The following is a 27,351-nucleotide window of genomic DNA, read 5'->3' on the forward strand; positions in this document are numbered from 1 at the left end:
CCACAGGTAATGGTACCAAAGCGTTTCAGAGAGGAAGTGTTAAAGCAGGCCCATGATCATGTGCTCTCGGGGCATGGTGGTCGTTGAGCAACGGGAAAATGAGTTGCAGAAAAATGTTGGTGGCGCTCTCTGAGAAGGGATGTGGAACAATATGTAGCAAATTGTGTGTCGTGTGCACAGTGAGAAGATGTGACGCGTGCAAGAATTCCATTGCAACGGTTACCGGAGGCTTCGAAATCATTAGTTTATCGGGCTAGACATCTGAGGGCCATACAAGAAAACACCAGCAGGGAATCGTTACGTTTTAACTATAATTGATCACTTTTCGCGGTTTCTAGCCATGGTTGCAATACCAGACCAGCAGGCAAGTACAGTAGCACAAGCTTTAGTGAGTCACTGGTTATTGAAGGTTGGGGTGCCCGATACCCTAATTATGGATCAGGGAACGAACTTCATGCCCAAATTAATGTCACAATTGTGTTGTTTATTGAGAATTAAAAAATTACAGACCAGTCCATTTCATCCGCAGACGAATGGGAGAACGGAGAGAGTACATAGCACAATTTCAAAATGTGAATTGAAACCATGATAACTGGGAAGTTTATCTTCCATACCTGGTATTGAGTTATAACACTAAAATATATTCACGGTTGGAATGTCACCGTTTGAGGTGGTCTGTGGAAGAAAGATGCCATCACCATTTGATGTTCTATGTCCAAAATCTGGAGCTAAAGGGGACACAGTGAGGGAATTTGCACAAACAATATGCGAAGTCTGGAAGAGGGTACAGAAGGCCAATACAAAAGTGTTAGAGAGGCAGAAAGAACTGAATAAGCGGTTGGAACCTTTACCACAATACAGGGTAGGTCAATGGGTACTGATTACGAATCCATATACACCTAAGGGAAAGAAGAAAAAATTCTTGACGAAGTACCATGGACCATACTAGATTGTAGAGATGACTTCGCCTGTGAATGTTAAAGTGCAGCTGCCAACAAAAACATCTATAATCCACATGAATAGAGTAAAGCCTTTTAAAGGAATGGTGGACGGATTACCTCAATTACTAGGAAGTGACCTGATTGCAGCATTTAGTTCAGCACACACTGGACTATAAATTAAAACCATGATCACGTAGTTAAATGCAAGCCACTAAAAGTTGTTATGGAATACATTTATTGCTCACATATGAAAAAAATTGAGTTTTTTCAATGGTATTTTCCCAAAGCAGTAATTTCTCAGCCTTAATATTTTTTGTGCCGTTAAACTACACAGTATAGTTACTATTTATGAAGATTAATGGTGAGAAGTTTACACTTTTTAATTTTTTCATTCTTTGGCCTGCAATATCTCTGTTAGGGACCAGATAAAAATCTGAAAATTACGCACTTAATAGATCTTCATGATATCAAACTTCAGTATAAATTTCAGCTTTGAGAGCCAATGGGAAGTTAAAAAAAATGAGTCCCAAATAAGTTTCTTAAGACCTGCAATATCTGGACTAAGGCATAAAATTGTATCACTGACATAATTTAAAAATGTCTATGATCACTTTAAAAAAATGAGCGAGCTAACTACATCATCTTGTTCTCATCTTATTTGTTTTTAGTACATTTTTCTCTGAACAACAGAGAAATTTCTTCACTCAGTTTGGGTGTTAGGTTAAAAGTTTGCCCAGTCACAGTCATAAATTCAAGGGGAGACAGCTTCTTCAGTACAATTTTAATGGGCTTCCAGAGTTGACCCTTTTCAACTTTTTTAAAAGTGAGGTCCCTGGTCCTGGTGGATGGTAAAATATGATGTGCACATCTTGATTTTGACAATCGATATTATAAACTTCAGAAATCCACCATAAACACAAGCCACTGTGTCCTTATTTTGAAGTGTTAGTGGTAAGTTTTCCTCACTGATGTTCACTACCAGGGGATGTTGATGCGAACTTACACTTGAGCAAGTTTTTTGACATAGGTACAAAACAATGAATAGACTGGGTGCCTTTAATATTCTGAGAAGTGTTGATGCTTTCTTCAAAAACATTGGCGTAGAGTTCATGTATCTTCTCACATTTTGCAAAATTGGTGGTAATCCCTTTTACCAGTTCCTTACAGAATTTAAACATTTCTTCAGGTGTCAAGATCTGGCTCTCATAAGTCCGTTGCAGCCTAGCTTTTGTGTCGGCTCACTTTGTTATGCCCTTGACATCTTTGCATGCCTTCTTCTCACAATACAGCTACATCCAAACTTATATATACAACTACAGAAATCCATAATTATTGACACATGTTCCGATACATGTTCAATTACCCGAAAGTTCCTAAATGCAATATAACATATACTGTACAGTTAAAAGGAAGTCATGCTTGATCAAGGTCCGTGTCACTTTCTACTTCTGACCAGACATAACGTCTGAGATAAGAAAGAAATAATAATAATATCTTCTTTCCTTTCTCAGATGTTATGTCTGGTTAAAAATGGAAAGTGATGCGGACCTTGATCAAGTGTGACTTCCTTTTACCTGTACGGTATATAGGAACTTTCCTGTAATTGAACATGTGTCAATAATTACAGATTTCTGTAGTTGTATATATACGTTTGGATGTAGCTGTATTGCGTTGATGTACTGGTGGATATTGTGTAGTATGACTCCTGTAGTTGATAGTATAATTAGTATAATGTCAACTTTATCCTGATGCTACGTGTCCTTGACTTCATCAGCCAGTTGGATGAATTTTTCAATTTTTTCTCCTGTTTTCTTATGTATATTTGTTGTATTGGGTATGGATATTTTGATTAGTTGTGTAAATTTCTTCTTTTTATTGGTGAGTATGATGTCAGGTTTGTTATGTGGTATTGTTTTATCTGTTATAATGGATCTGTTCCAGTATAATTTGTATTCATCATTCTACAGTACATTTTGTGATGCACACTTGTATATGGGAACGTGTTGTTTTATTAGTTTATGTTGTATGGCAAGCTGTTGATGTATTATTTTTGCTACATTGTCATGTCTTCTGGGGTATTCTTTATTTGCTAGTATTGTACATCCGCTTGTGATGTGATCTACTGTTTCTATTTGTTGTTTGCAAAGTGTGCATTTATCTGTTGTGGTATTGGGATTTTTAATAATATGCTTGCTGTAATATCTGGTGTTTATTGTTTGATGCTGTATTGCAATCATGAATCCTTCCGTCTCACTGTATATATTGCCTTTTCTTAGCCATGTGTTGGATGCGTCTTCATCGATGTGTGGCTGTGTTAGATGATATGGGTGCTTGCCATGTAGTGTTTTCTTTTTCCAATTTACTTTCTTCGTATCTGTTGATGTTATGTGATCTAAAGGGTTGTAGAAGTGGTTATGAAATTGCAATGGTGTAGCCGATGTATTTATATGAGTGACTGCTTTGTGTATTTTGCTAGTTTCTGCTCGTTCTATAAAGAATTTTCTTAAATTGTCTACCTGTCCATAATGTAGATTTTTTATGTCGATAAATCCCCTTCCTTTCTGCTTAAAGTGAATCTTTCTGTTGCTGAATGTATGTGATGTATTCTATATTTGTGGCATTGTGATCGTGTAAGTGTATTGAGTGGTTCTAGGTCTGTGTTACTCCATTTCACTACTCCAAATGAGGAGGTCAATATTGATATAGCATTAGTATTTATAGCTTTTGTCTTGTTTCTTGCTGTCAGTTCTGTTTTCAGTATCTTTGTTAGTCTTTGTCTATATTTTTCTTTTAGTTCTTCTTTAATATTTATATTATCTATTCCTATTTTTTGTCTGTATCCTAGATATTTAAGGGCACCTGTTTTTTTTCCATCGCTTCTATGCAGTCACTGTGGTTATCCAATATGTAATCTTTTTGTTTAGTGTGTTTTCCCTTGACTATGCTATTCTTCTTACATTTGTCTGTTCCAAAAGCCATATTTATGTCATTGCTGAATACTTCTGTTACCTTTAGTACTTGGTTGAGTTGTTGATTTGTTGCTGCCAGTAGTTTTAGATCATCCGTGTCTTGCAAATGTGTGATTTTGTGTTGGTATGTTCCAGTAATATTATATCCATAATTTCTATTATTTAGCATGTTGGATAGTGGGTTCAGAGCAAGGCAGAACCAGGAAGGACTTAATGAGTCTCGTTGGTATATTCCACACTTATTCTGTATTGGCTGTGATGTGATATTATTTGAATTTGTTTGGATATTAAGTGTGGTTTTCCAATTTTTCATTACTATGTTTAGGAACTGTGTCAATTTAGGATCTACTTTGTATATTTCCCAATATTTGTAGTAACCATGAGTGGGGGTACACTATCAAAAGCTTTTTGGTAATCAATGTATGCGTAGTGTAGCGACCTTTGTTTAGTTTTAGCTTGATATATCACCTCTGCATCTATTATCAGTTGCTCTTTACATCCTCTTGCTCCTTTGCAGCAGCCTTTTTGTTCTCCATTTATAACTTTGTTCTGTGTTGTATGTGTCATTAATTTCTGTGTAATGACTGAAGTTAATATTTTGTATATTGTTGGTAGGCATGTTATGGGCGATATTTTGCTGGGTCTGCTGTGTCTGCTTGATCTTTAGGTTTCAGATAAGTTATTCCTTCTGTAAGTGTATCAGAGACTGTGTATGGGTCTGCAATGTAACTGTTAAATAATTTAGTTAGATGTGAATATGTTGAGGTGATCTTCTGTAGCCAGAAATTTGCTATTTTATCTTTTCCAGGGGCATTCCAATTCTGCGTAGAATTAGTTGCTTGGGTGACTTCATGTTACAAAATTATCACTTCAGGCATTTGTGGTTTCATCTTGTATGTGTCTGTTTCTGCTTGTATCGACCGTGCATGTCTGTTATGTTGTACCGGGTTTGACCATATGTTGCTCCAGAAGTGTTCCATGTCTGTTATGTTTGGTGGATTGTCTATTTTAATGTGTGTGTCATCTATTGTCTGGTAAAATTTCTTTTGGTTTGTGTTGAATGTTTGGTTTTGTTTCCTTCTATTTTCACTTTTTTTGTATCTTCTAAGTCGTTTGGCCAATGCTTGTAATTTCTGCTTCTTTTCATTTAATTGCTCTATCGCTTCTTGTTGTGAGATTTTACCTAACTTTTTTTCGTTTTTGTCTGATATTTCATTTCTTATAAATTGTGTTAGCTGTCCGATGTCTCTTCTCAGTTTTTCTATTCTGATCTGTAGCCTGTGTTGCCATGTTGGTATTGTGGGTTTCTTCTGTGTGTTGGTTGGTTCTGATCTCTGCCTAGTGTGTATATTTAGTGTAGTGAGTGCTCCTATATGAACCAGTGTTGTAACTCTTCCATAGTTGTATTTTCATTTATTTTGTTGTGTATGATTGTGTTGATAGTTGTTATTGTTGTTCCGACTTCTGGGTTATTTGGTGGTCTATGCAAGAATGGTTCAATGTCTGTATTTGTGTCCTTGTATTCTATGTATGTCAGCTGAAATTTTTCTTCTATATCTAACATGTGTGTCACTTCGTATTCTATTTGTGCTTGTTCTGGTGGCTGTCTTAAGATTTCGTTTTTCTCTGATTGTTTAATTGATGCGTGTTGTTCTTTGTTTGCTCCGGGATGTTAGTCCATTACTGTATCTTCTTCTTCTACTTCTGATTGCACATTTTTTTGTTCCAGTATTTGTTGTACTTGTTGTTTGATGTTTCCTAATTCTGACTGGGGTATCCTGTTATTTTTTATTATTACACGGATCTGATCAGCTAGTCGCTGTTCTGTTAAAAATTTTAATTCAGGATATCTGGTAATAAATGTTGTGTATACTTGTGATCTGTATCCAGTTGTGTTGGTTCCTGAGTTTGTTGCTTGGTGATAACAGAACATGAGGTGTCGGTTAACTTCATCTGACCATCTCATCCTCTGTCTTTGTTTTCCTTCTAGAGTGGTTGCAGGAAGCATATCCTGCTAAACACCTGTATTTGGATTTAAATCATTTTCCGTTCCAGTATTTGTTGTACTTGTTGTTTGATGTTTCCTAATTCTGACTGGGGTATCCTGTTATTTTTTATTATTACACGGATCTGATCAGCTAGTTGCTGTTCTGTTAAAAATTTTAATTCAGGATATCTGGTAATAAATGTTGTGTATACTTGTGATCTGTATCCAGTTGTGTTGGTTCCTGAGTTTGTTGCTTGGTGATAACAGAACATGAGGTGTCAGTTAACTTCATCTGACCATCTCATCCTCTGTCTTTGTTTTCCTTCTAGAGTGGTTGCAGGAAGCATATCCTGCTAAACACCTGTATTTGGATTTAAATCATTTTCCGTGTGGCTAGCAGTGTCGTTACCATTGTGGACGGGCATAGGATTCAAGCGTTGTCCCCGACCATGACGTCCGAGGCTTCATTATTATTATTATTATTATTATTATTATTATTATTGTTGTTGTTGTTGTTGTTGTTGTTGTTGTTGTTGTTGTTGCAGCACCATCAGAGAAGTAGATCAGTTTGTTTATGGAAGGGAGGTGCACTTTTATGTAGTTCGTTAATTGCAGTTGAAAAGCATGCACTGCTGTAGTGTTGTGTTCACGGTAATGACACAAAAACTGTGACTCTTCAGTTTATTTTGTTGTTTGTAATAGAACACAAATAGGTGAGCTGTGGCATGCTTGTTTATCTAGTGGTGGCCTGGTACTTCTTGAACAACAAAGGAATAGTTTTCAGAAAACTCAGCAAGAACTAAGCATTCATCAGGTGCCAATGTTTACTCTTTGTCTTTCAGAAATTTACTGTGAGCTTTGGCATTAAAATTATGTTTTTTCAGGTTTTCAAGGTTAGCTACCAACACATCAAAAAACTCTTCCCATGGTTTTGTAATTGTCACCATTTCCATTCTGTCTTGTCATCTTTTGTTTAATCCTATATTGTCAGGCATCAAATTGTCTTCATCCGAATCTTCGAATGTGTCAAGTAAAGCTTGTTTAGCTGGATGGTCTTGACATTTTCCCATGATCATACAATTGTAACTGTTAATATTGCTAATGAGAATTTCTAAAAGGTCTCTACTGGCAACACTAAGATTGGCCCCATCTATCATCAACTTTACATTCTGGTGATACAAATAAACAAAAACATTATGGGTGCGAGATGTCTCTGCAACAATAACTCATTTTGGTTTCAGCTCTTAAAATTCTGACCTTCAAATTTTAATGTCAGGATTTTCCTTGTGGATTCCAGTGAAGAGTTCATTTAATTCACACAATTTTAACCTGTTTTGTCTTTGAACATTAGTATAATTTTATTTCACAGAAACACAATCTTTCTTGTCAGGCATCAAACGGTTGTTATTATCTTCAAAATTATCTTCAAACAACCTAATAATATTTTTTATTGTTTTCATCTATGAAATTAGATGCATTTTTCTTTTGCCATGCATGTAAATTTTCTTCTCTTTTACTAACTGACCTGTTAATTTAACCAAAGATTCTGACACGTTAAATTCATCACTAAACTTTGCTCACTTCCAAGAACTTGGCAGTAAATTGATGATCTTTACATTATCCTCTTTGTTTCAAATAAGACATTTAGCTTTTATCATCATATTCAGTCGGAGAATTTTTAGAACTTCTATTTGGATTAATGCTACTATTCTTTTGAAATCAAACTTCCACATTCTTTTTCTAGATGTAGATGTAGATGTAGAAGTTGCCACTTTATCATTTGCTACAGTCAATGCAAAAGGTCTTTTTTCGTCACTTAGTTTTCTAATTTTACTAGCCGGTGATACACATAGGATTTCACAAGCTAAATCCATTTTTTTTTAATTGTTTCTGATGAGTCGCAATTTTTTTTTTATCTGAACAATCATCATCCCTTTCTTTGTTGATGACAAATATATCGTAGAATAACATGTTGGATCCAATGACCACCTTGGTATTTTGTTGATAAAAGGGCTTTTATTTTTAGAGTAATAATCAAATGTTGTTTCTCCCAAACCATTTGTTATAATCTTTTTATGTTTCTTAAAAGATTCCAAGCAAGACTGGCCAAAAATGTGATAAATTTTGTAAGTATTTAATTCATGGTAGTTGCAAGTTGAGTTAACCTCTGAGCCAACTCATAAGTAAAACAACACCTTTTCTTCTTCGCTGTAATCTTCAATTAAAGTAATGCCCTTAGGGAACACTCCATACCCAATTTTGTGGCAAGCTTTATTAGTAAGAACACCAATAGACACTGAGATCCCATTGTTAAACTGTGCACTTCAAGAGCTCATTGACCGAGCGAGGTGGCGCAGTGGTTAGACTCTGGACTCTTATTCGGGAGGACAACGGTTCAATCCCGCGTCCGGCCATCCTGATTTAGGTTTTCCGTGATTTCCATAAAATCACTCCAGGCAAATGCCAGGATGGTTCCTCTGAAAGCGCACAGCCAACTTCCTTCCCCCATCCTTCCCTAATCCGATGAGACCGATGGCCTCGCTGTCTGGTCTCCTTCCCTAAAACAACCCAACCCCAGGAGCTCACTGTTAAATGTGTGTATGTGTGTGTGTGTGTGTGTGTGTCAACATCTGTTCAGACTTGTACAGGCTTCTCAGTGAGTCTGTGCAGACTTACAGACTCTGTCTACTGCCATGCTGTAACTTTCTGCAGAGAATTGTTTCAACAAATAATCATTTGTTACTTTAATTTCATGTGTTTTTATTTTGTGTGTTTAAATTATATAATTGATATACTTTATTCCATTAGTCCAGATATTGCTGATATTAAAAAAAAAAGTGTTTTTGACTCATATTTTTAATTTTTTCATAGCTCTCCGTTGAATCTGAAAGTTGAAATTTATACTGAAGTTTAAGATCTATGAAGTGTGTAAGTCTTCCATTTTTAATTGGTCCCCTAACAAAGATATTGCAGGCCAAAGAATGAAAACATCAAAAAGTCTTTTTTTAATTTTTTTTCTCCTAATAGTGTATTATTTAAGTGTAAGTTTCTCACCATTGTGGGACTATATAAACAGTAACTATACTGTGTAATGTAATAACACAAAAAATATTAAGGCTGAGAAATTTCTCCTTCTCTGGAAAAATACTGTTCAGAAATTGTTTTTGTAAATTTGCGATAGATGAGTGATTAAATATATATTAAGCTAGGTGAAAGTGGTTTTAATTTATAGTCCAGTGTTTGCTGAGCTAAATGTTTCTTATTTGAAAACCCATTACCGAATAATTAAAAAAACAAAAATGCAGATGCTTGTAAATGTAAAAAATCGCTTTCGACGTGAAACAAAAATGGCCACTGTTTCTAAATTATAAAAATAAAATTTTTCTGAGAAAGTTTTTTGCACATCAAATATTAGAAAATTCACCCAGCAAATATCAAATTTTTCTGAGATGGTTGAGCAACCTTTCTAAAGATACAACACTATTTAAGCTAATGCGTCTAAGCATTATTATCAGGTACTACAGACCTTATATTTTAGCAGTAATAAATGCACTGGAATTGTCCTCCCACTCCAACGATGATTTCTGAGTTCTGTGTTAAATGCAAGAAAGAAGAAGAAAAATGAATGTGAGCAAAAATAAAATAGAGTATGAACAATATGCTTACAATGCATTTAAATCCAGCAGTTGACATGTGGAGTCATAAGTAGTACAAATATACACAAGTCCACACAACACCATGTGACTAAAATAGCTAAAGCTTTATATGAAATAAACACAAATTTGAAATCATTTACTTCATCCAATATTACAAATGCAAACGAAATTTAAGTGGAATGTGAGAAACACATTTAAAATGCAACTCAAAGAGTACGATACATGAGAATTCATAATCAGGAACACAAAGTATAGGTTGCGATGTGTGCTAAAGCACAATTATTTGCTCTTGACGATTGCCGCCCTGTCATCACTGAGGTATAGGTTCAACAAATAAATAATTTTAGAGTCAAAGAGCAAGCACAGTGTCATTTACAAATTTTTTTTAAGACTGTAAATCCCAGTAACGGGTAGTTAATCTTAGTATTTGATTTATAAAAATGTTTCCAGGTGTGTACTTTACCACTAGTCTAAGACGTACCCATAAAGTATAAATGAAAAGCAAGAATAAGGATTTTCATGACATATATCCCCGTATTTGAAGTTCACTGCCACACCAGTAGGGGTGAGCTGTTGTTCTCTGTATTGTGACATGGGTGTTGGAATTCTTATAAATTTTTCTTTTCTTTTATTTTTTTCTTTTTTTTCACTAAAGAATTTTATTTGGCAGAACATTATTATTTATTTTGAAGCTTACTTTGAAACATTAAGAATGCAAAGACTGATGATGCAAAAGGAATGAGCCAGTTACTTTGCTACTGACTTTGAGCTTTTGCATGGTAGTACCCACACACAAAAATTGTAGCATTTTGATTGTCAAATTGGATGTTTTTTAAACTTCCACACTATAGTTGAGACCTGGCTCAAGCATATTTCCAACTCTTCATGAACTTGAGGAAGAGGCTTGGCTCCAAACACTCCATTAAAAAAAAAAAAAGTCAAGATGCTGCCACGTTCTTGCAGAATATTATGCAGAAAGAATTTTTCAAGTACTTAACATATACAATAATTGCTTACATAAAATGATTATTATGTGTAAAAGGAATAAAAGATGCAAATTTAACATTTTATAATATATTTTCATTAATTACTCCAGTATTTTATTTGTAGCTTAAACGAGATTACTTCGCAGCTAGCTATTGTATATTGAACTCAAATCTTCATTTGTAGTTCACCAGTCAGTCTTTGTATGTACTGTTGCTGTGTAAATCTCATTATTTACATGAGGTACCATGCCTAGGATGTCTGGTAAATTTTGTTGTTTCCTCAGTGTTCATAGTGTTTTAAGTTCTCACCAATCTTAACGTGTGTGCTCTGTTTTGAGCATACTGTGCAGTAACTGATAAAAATATTGCTGTTGCGAGAAACTTAGCAAAACAGAACTATTTTCATCAGAGGAAATAAATATAACAGCAAGAGTGCAGATGATACCTGATTAGCATTCCACCTCATAAATCAATACGGTCATTGGATGCCATATGTGCTTATTAATATGACTAATTCATCAGTTCATGTTTTCATATGCTTCAAAAGTTTATGAAAAGTGAAATGGAGATGTATAGAATATTGTCTGCCAGGAAGTTTCATATCAGCGCACACTCCGCTGCAGAGTGAAAATCTCATTCTGGAAACATCCCCCAGGCTGTGGCTAAGCCATGTCTCCGCAGTATCCTTTCTTTCAGGAGTGCTAGTTCTGCAAGGTTCGCAGAAGAGCTTCTGTAAAGTTTGGAAGGTAGGAGACGGATACTGGCAGAAGTGAAGCTGTGAATACCGGGTGTGAGTCGTGCTTCGGTAGCTCAGTTGGTAGAGCACTTGCCCGCGAAAGGCAAAGGTCCCGAGTTCGAGTCTCGGTCGGGCACACAGTTTTAATCTGCCAGGAAGTTTCATTCAGGAAGGTGTTTACCAGTTGGCTGCCTTGGGTGGACTGAAGATTTTTGGGTTGGAAGGGTTATTTGTAAATGGGCATAATGATGTTTTGTGACCTTAGAATCACATTATAGTTAGTAAAATTGCAGGGTGAAAATTTAATAATGTAGGTAATCTATTGGTGCCAGAAATAATTTGGTTTAATCAAAATTGTCATTACTTTTGCTTAGCACACTGTATGCATCTGCAGTGGATTACCTATTTATGAGTAAAGTAGCCCCATTTCAAATTATGTTAGTTTAGTCAATTTGTTGATTAAGGGGTTAACTGTGAATAATGAATGGTGGCATCTAGTTCAGAAAAGTTAGAGCAACAAAACTATGAAGTCAAAATTTGGGGTTTAATAGGCCTACTGGCTTAAATGGCAAAAGTAATTTTTGGCATTTGCGAACTTTAATAATGGGTAGCTTTCAAGTTCATTAGTTTTTTTTTTTTTAAAAAAAAAAACTGAACTAGGTTGCTGAAAAGAATGAAGTGCTGTCTTTCTAATGAGTGGTGTCAGTATTTTCAAATCTATTGATTAGCTCGTCCTGTTTTTATTATTACATACTGTAGTAATGATTTGTTACCAGTTATTCTTCAGTAACATAGTGTCCAGAAAAACTAAATAAAACATTGTGATAAGTGAATTGAAAAGTACTCATTGAATTACAGATTAATGGAGAATATTGTATGTACAGCATTTCAGCAGTTTTGAGTGTATGTAGTGTGTACAAAGTATGTTTAGTTAGACAGAGCTGAAATATAAAGACAAAAAAATTAGATGACAGGTTTTGAATCATAGCAGTTGGTAACAGTTCCAGTTTCCTACATTTCAAAACTTCAGAACAAGCAAGGCAATACAGACCTTAAGACTTAACTTATAAATTTATGTTTCCCGATCTTCAACCTGTTTTTGTCATTTATTGGTTTAAAATGAGCTTTTGATAATACAGACTGGAATACAGTCTTCAAAATACTGTAGGTAGGAGGAATCAAATACAGGTGGCAAAAGGTTATTCACAATTGGTACAGAAAGTGTGGGGCAGTGGGTGTAATAAAAGTTTTGAGTTGATGTTAGTATTGTATGTACAATACAGTTCACCGTCTTATTCACGAGAGCCTGGCAACTAATTTTGTGGTCAGCCAGAAAGCAAAGGGAAACATACTAACCTTAGTTTCCAGTCTTCACGGCCACATCCTGGTCCAGCCCACGGAAAGAAATGTTTCTATTCTCCTTCTACTTAGTGGGATTAGGACAATGATTTTAAATGAAAGTATAAAGTTCTAGTTAATACATATATTGAGTAAAGTCTCTCACATACAGCACTTTGAAATTCACTGTTTTTAATTGACAGTAAATCTTTCTATCATAAATAATACAACTAGCAGTTCAGAGGCAATCTCTATGGCACATTCCTACCAGATTGTCTTTCACCCTGATTAATAATACTCAATTGAATGTTCAAAATTAATGCTTGCCACATAAGTGGAAATACTATTCACCACTTGCCACACAGATTTGTTACTGCATGTGGGGTGTTTACTGCAGAACTTATGACAATTTCCCAGGCCCTTACCTTTATTAAACAGTTCCAACTGAACCGCATTTTGTTATGTACGGACTTAATGAGTGGCCTTCAGGATATTGATTGGTGTTTTTCCCACCAGCCCTTGGTTTCGACCATTCATGACCGTCTCGCTGATCTTCACCATGCTGCTTGTTCCGTTGACGTTCTTTGGGTCCCTGGCCATGTGGGTATCCCAGGTAATGAGCTTGCTGATCGTTTGGCTGGGGGAGCAGTCGCTTACCTCCCCCTTCTCTGTAACCCCCTACAGTGGTGGATTTACTGCTTCATATCAAATCCCACTTCACACAATCATGGGCCAGCTCTTGGGAGGCTACTTCCCTGTCTAATAAACTTTGTGCGATTAAGATGACACCTGTCGCCACGTTCTTCCTTCCGTCTCTCCCAAAAGGATTCGGCCATCCTGTGTCGTCTCCACATCGGCCATACCAAGCTGACCCATGGTTTTCTTTTGTGAAATGAGCCACCCCCACTTTGTGGCCGTGGAGCCTTCCAGTCAGTAAGCCACATTTTGGTGGAACGCCCCCTTCTTTTGGCTCTGCGTACTAAGTACAGACTCCCCCCCCCCCCTTTACCTTTAATATTGGCAGACGATTCCCGGATGGTTGAACTGGTTCTCAGTTTCCTCCGTGAAAGTGGTTTTTATTTTAAGTTCTAAGATTTTTAATCTCCCTCTGAAGTAGGGGCAGGGTGGTGAGGGTTGGGGTGTCTCCCACTGTAAGGTGTGTCTGAAGATTCCTGACTCCCATCCCTGGCCAAGACCCTCTTTTCTCTCCCTTTTACTCTGTTTTTATTGCTTTTTACATTTGGTTAGTCTCCTTTTACAATACACACTTTTACTTTCTAGCGGTTGAACGCTTTTTGAGTAGCAGGTGGTCTTGCCTGTACTGCATGATGAGAGGTGGGATATTTCCTGCCTCTAACATAGCCTTGGGATTGCCAACTTACTGACTTCTCTCCTTTTGTTTTCACCATTGGCAACATGATTGCACTTTTACATTTTTTAGCGTTTTCCCTTTTATCGTTATGACTCTTCTGGGATGGAAATCCGTCCGAATGGACCACCTTCGAAACTAGGGACTTAGATGACCTTGCTGTTTGGCCCCTTCAACCCCAATGAACTAACCAACCAACCACATGGATTTGTAATTCTCACGGATGGCACTCTAACAGTTACTTTGGCGAATTATGAGTTATCACGGATGGTGTACAGTCCTCGTGAGTTCACTATCCGTCTCTGTCGTCATCTTGGGCAGAGCACGATCCGACGTTTAATAGACATGGATCTTAGAGTGGCTGAGTGCGAAGTGAACCTTCCTACTGCCTCGCGGGCTGTATTTATATAGGTGTTGCAGCAGACTGCCAAGGGAACATCTGTTATCTGCCTTCTGCGTACTGCAGCAGCCTCAGAATGACTGCTTTCTTGGGTACATAATCTTTAATAACATAGTTAGGAATTAATTCAAAATCTTAATTTTTACATGTATTCAAGTAAGTTGTTTAAAAGCACAGGAAAAGTTTCAGCTCACTTGAATAAAAACTTTGCCTTCTAGAATTTTTATAGTGGAACTAATGGTAGATCATTACCTCTGAACCATACTTTTACTAAAATTGTATTGGCTGTTATTAATACTACAACTCTCAAATTTGGTTTAGCTCTGTTATTTAGTAAGTTTTATCAATAAAAATATGGATTCTGGTGGTATTTATCGGTCTTTATCTTTGATACTTGCACCACTTATTTATGAGCTCTGTAGGCACCTTCTGACCAGATTGTGGCTTTTTAGCTGTATTGTTTAGCGCCTCATATTTTTCTCTTGGAACTGCATTTTTGCGGAAACTATCAAGTCTAGGTACATAAAGACTTGATATTAGAAACATTATTATACTAAATTGTCTCTTAACAAAGGTTTAAACGTAAATTTTGGCTTTTAATTTTATACTTAATTGTGGTGCAATACTAGTGCGCTACACGCAGATGCGTTAAGGTGCTGTTGCGCTACTAGCAGTGAACTGGGGTAAGTCCCAGCATATTCGCGGTGCCTCTGTATATCACACACAATACAGTGCTTGCTTTGCTTCAAAACCATACTGCAGTTACAAGAATGAAAGGACATGATAAGGAATCAGTAAATCTCCACCTACATACATACTCTGCAAGCCATCATAAGATGCATGGAGGAGGGTACACTGTACCATTGCTAGTAATTTCCTTTCCTGTTACTTGGCAGCAGTAGAATTGTTCTGCAACCAACTTCAAACACCAGTTCTCTCAATTTTCTGAATAGTATTTCGCAGAAAGAGCTTCATCTTCCTTCCAGGGATTTCCATTTGCATTCATAAACCATCTCTGTAATACTCAAATGTTGACAGGACATCTAGTGGTAACAAATCTACCAGGTTACATCTGAATTGCTTTGATGCCTTCCTTTAATCTGACATGGTGGTGATCATAAACATTCAAACAGTAGTTTCTGTATGCTGTCTTCTTTATAGATGAGCTACACTTTCCTAAAATTCTCCAGATAAATCAGTCAACCATTCACCTTCCCTACTACTGTTCTTATGTGCTCATTCCATTTCATATCACTTTGCACAGCTACACACAGATATTTGAGTGACATGACTGTGTCAAGCAGCACACTACCACTACTGTATTTGAATATTACAGGATTGTTTTTCTGACTCATCTGCATTAAATTACATTATTATACATCTACAGCAAGCTGCCATTCATCACACCAACTGGATTTTGTCATGGCATCTTGTATCCTCCTACAGTCACTAAACGATGGCATCTTCCTATAAACACCAGTGTCATTGGGAAATGGCTGTAAATTGCTGCTTACACTGTCTGTCAGATCATTTCTGTATACAGAGAATACTTCCCTGGGGTACACCTGAACACTCGCCATCAAGGGCAACATACAAGTCTTTGAGCCACTCACATATTTAGGGACCTAATCTGTATGCTCAGACCTTCATTAAGTCTGCTGACAGGCACCATTTCAAATGCTTTCTGGAACTCTAGGAATATGAAATTGCCGGTTGTGCTTCATCAATGGTTTGCAGGATAACATGTCAGAGAATGGCAAGCTGAATTTAACTTGAGTGATGCTTTCTAAATCTTTGCTGATTTGTTGACCATAGCTTTTTCACTTCAAGGAAATTTATTATATTCAAAACTGGAACTTGTTTTAGAAATCTGCAGCAAACAAATGTTCAGGATATTGGTCTGCAATTTTGCAGGTCTCTTCTTTGCTCTTCTTATGTACAGGAGTGATATGCAGTTTTTTCCAGCTGCATGGTGCTTTGAGCTAGGTGAGAGATTCACGATAAATGCAAGCCAGGTAAGGAGCCAATGCCATAGAGTACTCCCTGTAAAATCAAACTCGGATTCCATCCAGACCTGGCGACTATTTGTTTTCAGCTCTTCCAGTTGGCTTCGCTACATCAAGGATGCCTATTCATATGGCATCCATTTGGGAGTCTGTGAGACGATCAACTGACAGCATGTTTGTATGGTCCTTCTGCAGGAATGATTTATTGAATTTCAAACTTCATCATTCCTTTTGTGATGTGGAAGTCGTCGTAAGCTTTGTGCATCGGTGTTTTTATATACACACAAATTCCTACAAACTTTTGCCTGTAATCATTTGCCCACTCTTCTTTTGAACCGAGAGTGCAACAGTCTGTCTGTCCTCAAAGTCTTCTGAATTTTGTTATTAAATCATCACTGGTCTTTTTCATCCTTAACCACCAACTCAGCACATACTTCTCCAGAGTGTGATTAACAATCAGTTTAAATGTTGTCCCTAATTCCTCTGCATTCTTAATATTGGAACTAAGCGATGTCCATTTATTGTCTAAGTGGGCTGCTAACAATTGCATATCTGCTCTTTCTAGCAGAAATACCCTCCTAGCCCTCTTGATTGATTTACTAACTTTCGAAATTGTAGTTGCCGTAAGATATATTATCTTTGGTAACCATAGTCACCATGATGATCAGGTCAGACCTGTTCGTAGCTACAAGGTCCAAAATATTTTAATTACTCATGGAATTTCAAACTAGTCGTTCAAGACAGTTTTTGGAAAGGAGTTCAAAAATACTTCAGGAGGTTGACTGTTCGTACCACCTGCAGTGAATCCACAGATGTCCCAGTCTATACACTGTAGGTTAAAGTCACCTCCAACTAAAATTACGTGTTCTGGGTGTTTGTATGCTACTGAGCGTAGACTTTCATTGATGATTCTAGAACTACACAGATGAATAATGTGGCCTTAAAATGTGGCAGATAATTGCCATGAGCTTAGCTGAGGCATCTTGCATCCAGACAACTTCAGTCAGACCCAATTTTGACCTTGATAGACAAACCTTTTTTCTTGATGCTCTTCCTCCTGTTGTGTCTAATCTGTTTTCTCTATATACGTTCAAAGCCTTACTAAATATTTTGGAGCTTTCCTGTTCAGACTTCAATCAGCTCTTGGTTTTGAGAATAATTTGAGTGCAAAAACTTCACTGGAGGGCAGTAAATTCAGGAACTTTGTTACAAAAGTTCAACAGTTCACTGCTACAATTTAGACAGTTGATGTGTCTTTATTTTGTACACATTTTGTTCTCTGTATATCAAATGGTGAGTAAAAAGTGAGACAGGTGTATAGCCTGTCCTGGATGTTATTCAGTGTTGTAGACATTGAGCAAGTCATGAAGACGATGGTGTATTTGGGAAAGGAATTAAAGTTCAGAGGGAAGACAATTCTGTCAGAGATAGCAAAGAACTTGGAAGAGCAATTGAGTGGACTGGATAATCTCTTGAGAAGAGATTGCAAGATGAACATCAACAAAAGATAATGAGGGTAATGGGGGGTGGTCAAATTTAATCAGATGATGCTCATCAAATTAGATTAGGAAATGAGAGACTAAACTAGTATATGATAGAGATGGGGCATTTGCAAATGAACAGGTCTAAAGGAACAGTTCACTAAAGTTAATGGAAGGGCCAAGGAATGACTTCTTAAGAATGATCGTTCACTTCGGTCACTGCTAGTCTTGTTGTCGAAATGGAACCATTAACTGCAGCTAGTTTCATTCCTTGTTCTAGTGCCTCCATTTCTTGTTCCTGCCTTCTTCTCGCTTGTTCCAGTTCTGGCACTCCTAATTCAGTATTGAGTTACTTGCTTTTTTTAACTGCACTCATTGCTAAGCCATGTCTCCGCAGTATCCTTTCTCCCAGGAGTGCTAGTTCTGCAAGGTTCGCAGGAGAGCTTCTGTAACTTTGGAAGGTAGGAGAGGAGATACTGGCAGAACTAAAGCTGTGAGTACTGGGCGTGAGTCATGCTTCAGTAGCTCAGATGGTAGAGCACTTGGCTGCGAAAAGCAAAGGTCCCGAGTTCGAGTCTCGGTCGGACACACAGTTTTAATCTGCCAGGAAGTTTCATATCAGCGCACCCTCCACTGCAGAGTGAAAATCTCATTCTGGATAGAGAAGCAGTCTGAAGGTAGTTCAAAGAATTGTCTGCGAGGCACTAAATTTTCGATTGCGGAGCAGTGATGTAGATGTAGACATAGATAGTATGTACTCCTTATGGCTTAAGGAATGTCGAACAATTTTTGGCATGACCCGTAGTACCAGGTATGTATTATCTAGCTTATATTCTTGAGTTGGGACTTAATGATGTGCCATACACAGCTACTTAAAAGTGTGTTGCAGTGTTGAATAATGTGTGGCACTCCATTGTTGTGCCACAGTTTTGTCATTCTCAGTATGTACCGCATGCCCTATGTTATCCATGTAACATCTCCTCCTCCTCCTCCTCCTCCTCCTCCTCCTCCTCCTCCTCCTCCTCATCTTCTGAGAGTTGTATATTAAGCAGTTATTTGATTAGCAAATAAAAAAGTTTTTCTTCCCTTTTGTCTTGGAAACAAGGAATAGGACTTTAAAGAATATGTATGATCATGTATGCCTTAAAACTTCTAGCTGTAGTATATGTTTAGCAACCAAGATCCTTTTTGATTAAATAGTATACATGCTTTTTATGAAGAAATTATTTACAGTTGGTGCTCACTATTTGCTGTCTCCTTCCTTTCTAGGATGAATTTGAAGAACTACGTACATTTGAGCTGTTAGAGCAGCAGGCAGCAAACTCAAGCTTTTCTTCCAATTGTTCCTTTGTTGGCCGTATTCTGCAGATTTCTACTCAGTCAAGTTTCAATGTGAATTGTTATGGTACAGAGGAACTGGAGTCACATGCAAATTTTATCCCAGTGAATCCAGTTCAAAACACATCTTCTGCAGTGAACGCAGGTATTATTAAACAATACCCTGAATTACAAGACCCACTGCATTGCACTAAACAACAAATAAGTGATGTTGCCAGAAAGATTGCTCTCCTACAGGAAGATATGTTCAAATTCAGTGATGACCATAAGGATATTGCAGATGATAAAACAGTTGAGCAGAATAGTTGTGCTGAGGTTGCCAATTTCATTCAAAGAATTTCTCACCTCCAGAAATGTGTGGAGTTAAAAGATTGTAATGAGATTGAAACTGATGAAGAATCTATTAGGGAAGAGAATTATTTAACATCAAATATCCTTCATAGAGATCTGCAAGAACAGATGAGAAAAGTCCTAATAGATGATTTCAAGGAAAGGAAACACTATAACTCAGATAAAGAATGTAGTATCCTTAGTGAAACAATGTGTGTAAGCATTGCAGAAGAGCCATATACACATTCAGAGAGAGAGCAGACTATGTTTTGTGCTCAGAAAAACTCACATAGTAATTTTGAAAGTGACAAGTGGGAAAACAACAAATATAGTCCTGTAAAACAGGAGGCTTATGAAGCAGTTGCTAGTTCAAACAAGCGAGTGACACGTTTACCTGATTGTGCACCTTCATCAGCGCAGTTTGGGAAAGACTATCAACATACCAGTGATAGATACACACATCAGCCAGGTAGGTTTGAAAATTAGCTTATTTTACACATGGTACATTTATTATGTCTTGTTAAGCTGTCAGCAGTTAAAACCAAAAGTATTAGAACTACTCCATAAGTTTGACATTTTAGGTAATTCAGATGATGTTAATCTCTTGAAGAGCGATCTCCTTCACAAAAGGCTCACTGAGCTTGATGCAGAAATAAGTATTTATAATGAAGAAAAACTTAAATTGTGTGCACTCAGAGAAGAATATGAAATAATTATTCAGGAGCTGCTCAGTGAAAAAGAAACGCTGAAAAGCCTCATAGATAAAGAAAGAGCTGCAATAAACATAGAAAGAGAAGAAATTGCAGAGGAAAAATGTCGTCTTGAGCAGTACGAGAGTGAATTAATGAAAGAGAAGCAAGTTCTGGAAGGCTTAAAACAGGTATGTAAATTGATTTATAAGAAAGAGAGATATATATAATATATATTTGATTTGTGGTGTTAAAAACCGTACACAAGTTTGAATAATTTGTTTGTGTCTATCAGTCTTTAATACATTAAATTAAATCTATGGGTATATGCTGGATGGGGCTCAATGTATGAAGTTGCTAGGCATTTAGATCAATCAGTCAAACTGAGGTGGCATGAGCACATGAATAAGTTATCCAAAAAGCTAAGTTCTGCCTGATTTGCACTTAGAAATCTCTAATTGTGTTGGCCTGCAGACAGGATTGCACTCAACACTTTGCATATTTTGACGCATGTTAGTACAGTCCTATGGCAGAATCATCTGGGGGACTGAAGCTAAGGTAAAAGAATTTTTTCTGCATAAATGTTCAATAAAAATATTGTGTGAAGTTTGTAACTTATAGCGTATCAACTACATGTGCCACTAGCATTTATAAATTTTTTCCCCTCCAGTAATTTTAATTAAATTAGTTTCATGTTAAAACTCTCATAAAGGCTGCACGTAATATTAAAACAGGAAGTATTATGCCTCCCATAAGGTTACATGGGTCACTCACGAAACTTGGTTTGCCAGTATCTTTCTCGATTTTCAATGAGAGAGTTGCATAGTGCAGAGGAAGTCATGTGATATTATGTAGAGAAGGTGGTAGGCCACTATGGAGTGGCAGGCACATGTCACAGCAAGCACATGTGGCCAAAAGGAATTTGAGTATCTGCTGTGCTAGAAAATTACATCTGTCTCGAATTTTCTAGAATCCTCATGGTGCATTTGGAACTTCATAGTGAGAGAGATGCTAGGAAGGGTATTGATGATTTCACAAAGTAATGCACTTAATTAATTAATCTTTCACATTAACTATCATTTCTTTCATTCCAGAATAAAGCAGGGAGTGCCTTAAAGGGACCTCACTAGGTCAACGGCACTAAATTAGTGAATATCAAATCATCAGTTTATAAATTTGATGTTGACAAATTGAAGGAACATCATGCAGGTTATCAAAACTCTATGATCTGCTTACATAGTTTAAAAACATATTCACCAACACCCTTTAAAATTTTAGCTTTAGTCCTAGCGATGAACTTTCATAACTTCTCTTGGGGTTTGCACTATATTCTGAGTGTTATGAACTGGTTTTGCTTAGGTGTAGGATTTAGATTTGTATATGTACATGTTTATGTGTCAATCAGACAGTGACTTTCCTGTGAATGAATGCATTCTTTGACTGTGAGAATATTCAGAATTATGGTAATTCCCACTATTTAGTCATGATGCAACCACATCAAGATGTGTGACACTTGGCTTAGCATTTGTGTATTTTTTAGTATCCCTTAACTTTTGCACATTCTAATGACCTAATGGCTGCATGAGGAAGTATAAATTCCCAATATATTAACAAGTTGAGTTTGTAAAGAAAAGTACAAGTCCATGTTCCTTTTTGTACCAGCAACTGAAACCCCCATATGTTAGTTGCAATTATTACTTTTCAGTCTTGAGTTCCAAAGTCAATTTCAAGTTAAATTAATGGTTAACCTTTATCCATTATAAGCACTACCCTCAAGATACTTTTTTAAGCACGACTTACGGCCATCACATAAAAGCACGACTGTGAAGAGAAATGCCTGAGATCTATGTAATTCATATGCTCAGGCAGTGTGGTATTGAACATCACTGTATTTACCCAACCCCTGTATTTCTGCATTGCCAATGAAATGATGACTGTGTGCCTTGCTAGTAAAGACTGTTATCTTTATAATCTGGGCAGATTTATTTCAGGAGACTATCACTTCCTTCCCTAGCTACCTCTTTATTGTATTCTGAAAAGTGTAATTGCATCACATTTTAGTAGCAATGAAGCAGTGAGTCTACCTTTGGATACAACTGTTACAGTATATGCAAATCCCTAGGTACTCAGAATCAAAGTAAAGGAATACCTCATTAGAATGTTTAAAATCATTGACGTAAATTCTGTATAGTTCTGTTTGAATTAATCAACTTTTGTGTTTGCCCATATGTAGACAGCTGATAGCGGCATGTCTAAAGTATGAAGTATGGTGGGAAGAAAAGAAAAAAAAAACTTAGTAATACAAGAGGAGCAGTATCAGGGTCTTTTTTTAAAGTAAAGAGGCTGTTTTTTGCTAATAATACATCCATAAAGTAGTACTAAGGTAAGGCCCATAGTGATGTGTGAGTAGGTTAGCACCAGTCAGAATCGCCATGAGATTTATAGAACACAAACTATGAATGTATGAAAGAATGTGAATATTTAAGTAACTTTAGTTGAGATTTTTGAAATAAAGTTGTGTAAAACGCAGAAAAGTAAGGCAGTTAGATTCGTGCTTAATACGTTAGATGTTTTAACTGCAGGACAAAGAGAAAGGAAATGAGGATATATGAGTTTTTTTTTTAAATAGTCTGAATTTATTGTGGACTGATAGTTTCACAGGAGATGCAAGTTGGTAAAACTGTGAGCACTTTTGAAAAGTTATCTGAAAAAACAATGATACAAAGGAGCAGATGACAAAGAACAGTTTTTCCTGTTAAATCGATAGTGGAAGAATGGAGGCAGTTTGATAGGTTACTGGGGTAATTTTTAGACAGGCTGTATTACAGTTTTCATCTGCAGACAGACAGCAGCGGCTTCTTTTGTGAGCACTTGTGCAAGTTTAAAGTCAATAGACTCGGAGAATTCATTGTTGCCATAGGGGCTGCAGTTGTCATTCATGTGGCACCAGTTGCCATAAACATTTAACTGGGAAAATACTACTTTCATGCGACATTTTTATGGTTTCAAAAGCTGACTTACTGAGTTTAAAAGCCTTGAACATTTGTGGACTGCTTTCAGAATATGTGTGAAACTGTTTTCCGGTGGTTTTTGTGTTTGGGAAGAGGGAGGAGGAAGAAATGCATTGGAGACACGGAGAGGAGGTAGTGTCCAGTGCTCACAGTGCTGCGGGAAAATATTGTTGCTGTGGAATATCTTACTAGAGAAGACAACAGTGATATCAGCTGTCTACATATTGGCAAACACAAGAGTTGATTAATATAAACAGAACTATACAGAATTTACATCAATGATTCTAAGTATTCTAATGAGGTATTCTTTTACTTTGATTTTGAGTACCAAGGGATTTGCATATACTGTAACAGTTGCATCCAAAGGTAGTCTCTCAACTTCATTGCTACTAAAATGTGATGCAATTACACTTTTCAGAATACAATAAAGAGGTAGCTAGGGAAGGAAGTGATATTCTCCTGAAATCAATCTGCCCAGATTATAAAGATAACAGTCTTTACTAGCAAGGCACACAGTCATAATTTCATTGGCAGTGCAGAAATACAGGGGTTGGGTAAATACAGTGATGTTCAATACCACACTGCATGAGCATATGAATAACATAGATCTCGGGCATTTCTCTTCACAGTTGTGCTTTTATGTGATGAGCGTAAGTCGTGCTTAAAAAAGTATCTTGAGGGTAGTGCTTATAATGGATAAAGGTTGACCGTTAGCCTCAATATTGCCAAAATAATTTAACTTGAAATTGACTTTGGAACTCGAGACTGAAAAGTAATAATTGCAACTAACATATGGAGGTTGCAGTTGCTGGTACAAAAAGGAACATAGACTTGTACTTTTCTTTACAAACTCAACTTGTTAATATATTGGGAATTTATACTTCCTCATGCAGCCATTAGGTCATTAGAATGTGCAAAAGTTAAGGGATACTAAAAAATACACAAATGCTAAGCCAAGTGTCACACATCTTGATGTGGTTGCATCATGACTAAATAGTGGGAATTACCATAATTCTGAATATTCTCACAGTCAAAGAATGCGTTCATTCACAGGAAAGTCACTGTCTGATTGACACACAAACATGTACAAATACAAATCTATATCCTGCACCTAAGCAAAACCAGTTCATAACTCTCAGAATATAGTCCAAACCCCAAGAGAAGTTATGAAAGTTCATCATTAGGACTAAAGCTAAAATTTTAAAGGGTGTTGGTTAATATGTTTTTACACTATGTAAGCAGATCATGAAGCTTTGATAACCTGCATGATGCTCCTTAAATTTGTTAACATCAAATTTATGAACTGATGATTTGATATTCACTAATTTAATGCCATTGAATATACACCACACAGTGCTTCACCATTGAATACAAAATCCTGCTTGTTGTTTTAGAGCATCAAAATCAGAGGAGTGAAGAAATGCTGGATAGCTCATGAAAGTGATCCCATATGTGATTGTTACACTGTCACTGGTGATGAAGCTGGGATTTACCAGTTGAAGCCAGAAGATTCTTTTAATTGTAGAGATCATAGTCTTTAAGCATCCACCAGTGACAGTGAAGTGTCTATTAAATGTTGGAAAGAAAACTATGACCACACTCATCTTACAAAAAACTCAAGTAAATGACGTTTCAACTGAAGTTATGTTTGTGTCTAATCCTTCCTTTAGTCCTGAAATGGCTCCATGCACAAGATTATCTACTGTTCCCTACAATGAAAAATTGCAGGAATGGTAATAGACTTACCAGCCAAAAAAAAAGCCTTTAACACCTACAAAAATGAGTTTATAGCACTAGAAGCACTTAGTTGACGAATCTTTTCCCAAAACTGGTTTACAAGATTATAAAATTTTATAGAGTTTGTGTGGTAAGTACTTTAAGACAATACAGAGTGGACAGCTAAGACACGCCACCCAAAATATATGCAGAATGGATACATATATCAAGGTGAGGTTTTTACTACATTATAGCACATAGTGTAGCAAATTCTCTGATGTACAAGTAATTTATAACATTTATGACTGTTGAATTACGAAATGAATATAAACAACCACAACTGTGGTACAGTTTGTGTGTATATTTGCATGAGGCCGCCCGAAGTGGCCGAGCGGTTCTAGGCGCTTCAGTCCAGAACTGCGTGACCTCTACGGTCGCAGGTTCGAATCCTGCCTCGGGCATGGATGTGTGTGATGTCCTTAGGTTAGTTAGGTTTAAGTAGTTCTAAATTCTAGGGGACTGATGACCTCAGCTATTAAGTCCCATAGTGCTCAGAGCCATTTGAACCATTTTTTTATTGCATGGCCCCCGTATCAAGCACTCGGTGTGTTAACTGTGGGCATTGATACAGTGTGCAATGTGATTCTAGACAGACAGTACTGCACATTAAACTTCATATGCACAGGTGCATGCTATATAGTGTTTTTTGTGTCTTTGTTTTTTAATTTTCCCCATAGAAAAAAGCCCAGAGCTGTTTAGTCTGGTGAGTTTGCAGACCATTTTGTGTTACCTGAACCACCAGTCACCAAGTGTTTTGTTTAGAGTGTGTGGAATGAGCATGACATCTACCTTGTTGGTACCACATGGATTGCGTTGTATCCAGTGAGATATCATGCAATAACTGTTGAAGAATATCTATTGAGAACACAATATACTTGTAACTATTTGGAGTCCTATAAATAAAATAGGTACCAGTGGTGTGATTCTTGAAAAGTACACACCACACAAGAACAGCCCGAGGGTGCTGTTCATCAACTTTTCTCAGCTGGTGTGTATTTACATACTGCAAATATTGACTTGCCCATGGTTTGTGAGTTATACTTCATCTGTAAATAAAGTCTTCCATAGAAATGCAACATCACTATGCAGTTTTCATAGACACCTTTCAGAGATATGTAAAAGATTTTGAAAGTTATTATCATGAAGCTATTGGTGGAGTGAAATATGTAAAGAAGGAATTGCATTGAAATTTATGTACAGAGCTCTCTCTCTCTTTGCCCATGTACTCTCCAAAAACACACAAGAAAATCTGTCCTAGCATTTCAGATGTGAGAAAGGCACTTAAAGTAGTGTGGCAGTCCAGGGAAGAACAAAAGTAGGAAGTGTCTGAGAGTACTAGCCTTTAGCGTAGTGACATCGTAGGTCAGTGGAATAGTCAGCAGACTGATAAATGACTAACAGATGGCAGGAATAGAATCGACTCCTACTTTTGGCAATTATTTTTTGTTTTACTATTATAATTAGATTAATCTATAAAAAAACCTAAAATTAATGGAACAAACAGTTGGCAGTTGTTAATAAGAGTTTTTCAGATTTCAGGAAGGTATGTACAGTATTTGATTTCTTTATGACTTAATGTCACATACAAAGGCCATACACTTCAATGACCATTTCTGTCCTGCTTGGAAGTGAGTCTGTCAGATGAATAACAAGTCTCTCTTTCTTGCACCTCCTCCCAGCAGGTTATTGTGGTTGCTTTGTGTGGGGTTAGTCAGGTCAATTTCCTCCTCCTCCTCCTCCTCCCCCCCCCCCCCCCAAAAAAAATGCATTGTCTGTTCTGTCCCCCCCCCCCCTCCAAGCCCCATAAATTTTCAAAGCGGCTGTGGTCTGGTGCAGGAGGAAACCAGTCACGTGAAATGTTGATCTGTTTTGCAAATAACTCCTGCACCACCACTGACATTTGTATTTTAGACTGATCCTGCCAAAAACAGATCCTTCCTTCAGGATATAGTTGTTGCACTAACGGATTAGAATTACCCATAATATGAATATCCCGGGACATATCAGGTCTGCCCTGTATCCTATGAAGTACCCCAAGCCCATGGGAACATATCCAACCCAAACTGCCATAGACACAAGGCCACTGGAAGATCACTAGCGGATGCATTGGGGGGTTGAAACGGACATCATTTGGCCCATATATTCGTACCGAACCATCATTAGCTGTGGAAAATACTGATTCAACAGAAAAAAAAACATCATTTCATCAGAAAACGTAACATCCCACCAGTCCCAGTAGATATTTTCACCAGTTAGTGCTAGTCAGTGATTATCACAGAACTTGGCGTTGATGGCTGCAAGCTGTTCTTGTAGTCTAGTATTCCACAGCCTATGTTGA

General features: G+C 37.0%; 1 protein-coding gene across 7 annotated transcripts in view; it reads left to right on the forward strand.

Annotated features, from left to right (window-relative positions):
* LOC126298999 (uncharacterized) overlaps window positions 1–27,351 on the forward strand; it is a 222,554-nt gene that overhangs the window by 81,582 nt on the left and 113,621 nt on the right. For all 7 annotated transcript variants that reach the window (XM_049990628.1, XM_049990626.1, XM_049990630.1 and 4 more), the window contains 2 exons: window positions 19,139–20,006; window positions 20,119–20,417. In XM_049990628.1, coding sequence (XP_049846585.1) covers window positions 19,139–20,006; window positions 20,119–20,417 — 1,167 coding nt within the window. The remainder of the gene's footprint in view (window positions 1–19,138; window positions 20,007–20,118; window positions 20,418–27,351) is intronic.

The sequence above is a fragment of the Schistocerca gregaria genome, chromosome X (assembly GCF_023897955.1).
Source record: "Schistocerca gregaria isolate iqSchGreg1 chromosome X, iqSchGreg1.2, whole genome shotgun sequence".
NCBI lineage: Eukaryota > Metazoa > Arthropoda > Insecta > Orthoptera > Acrididae > Schistocerca > Schistocerca gregaria.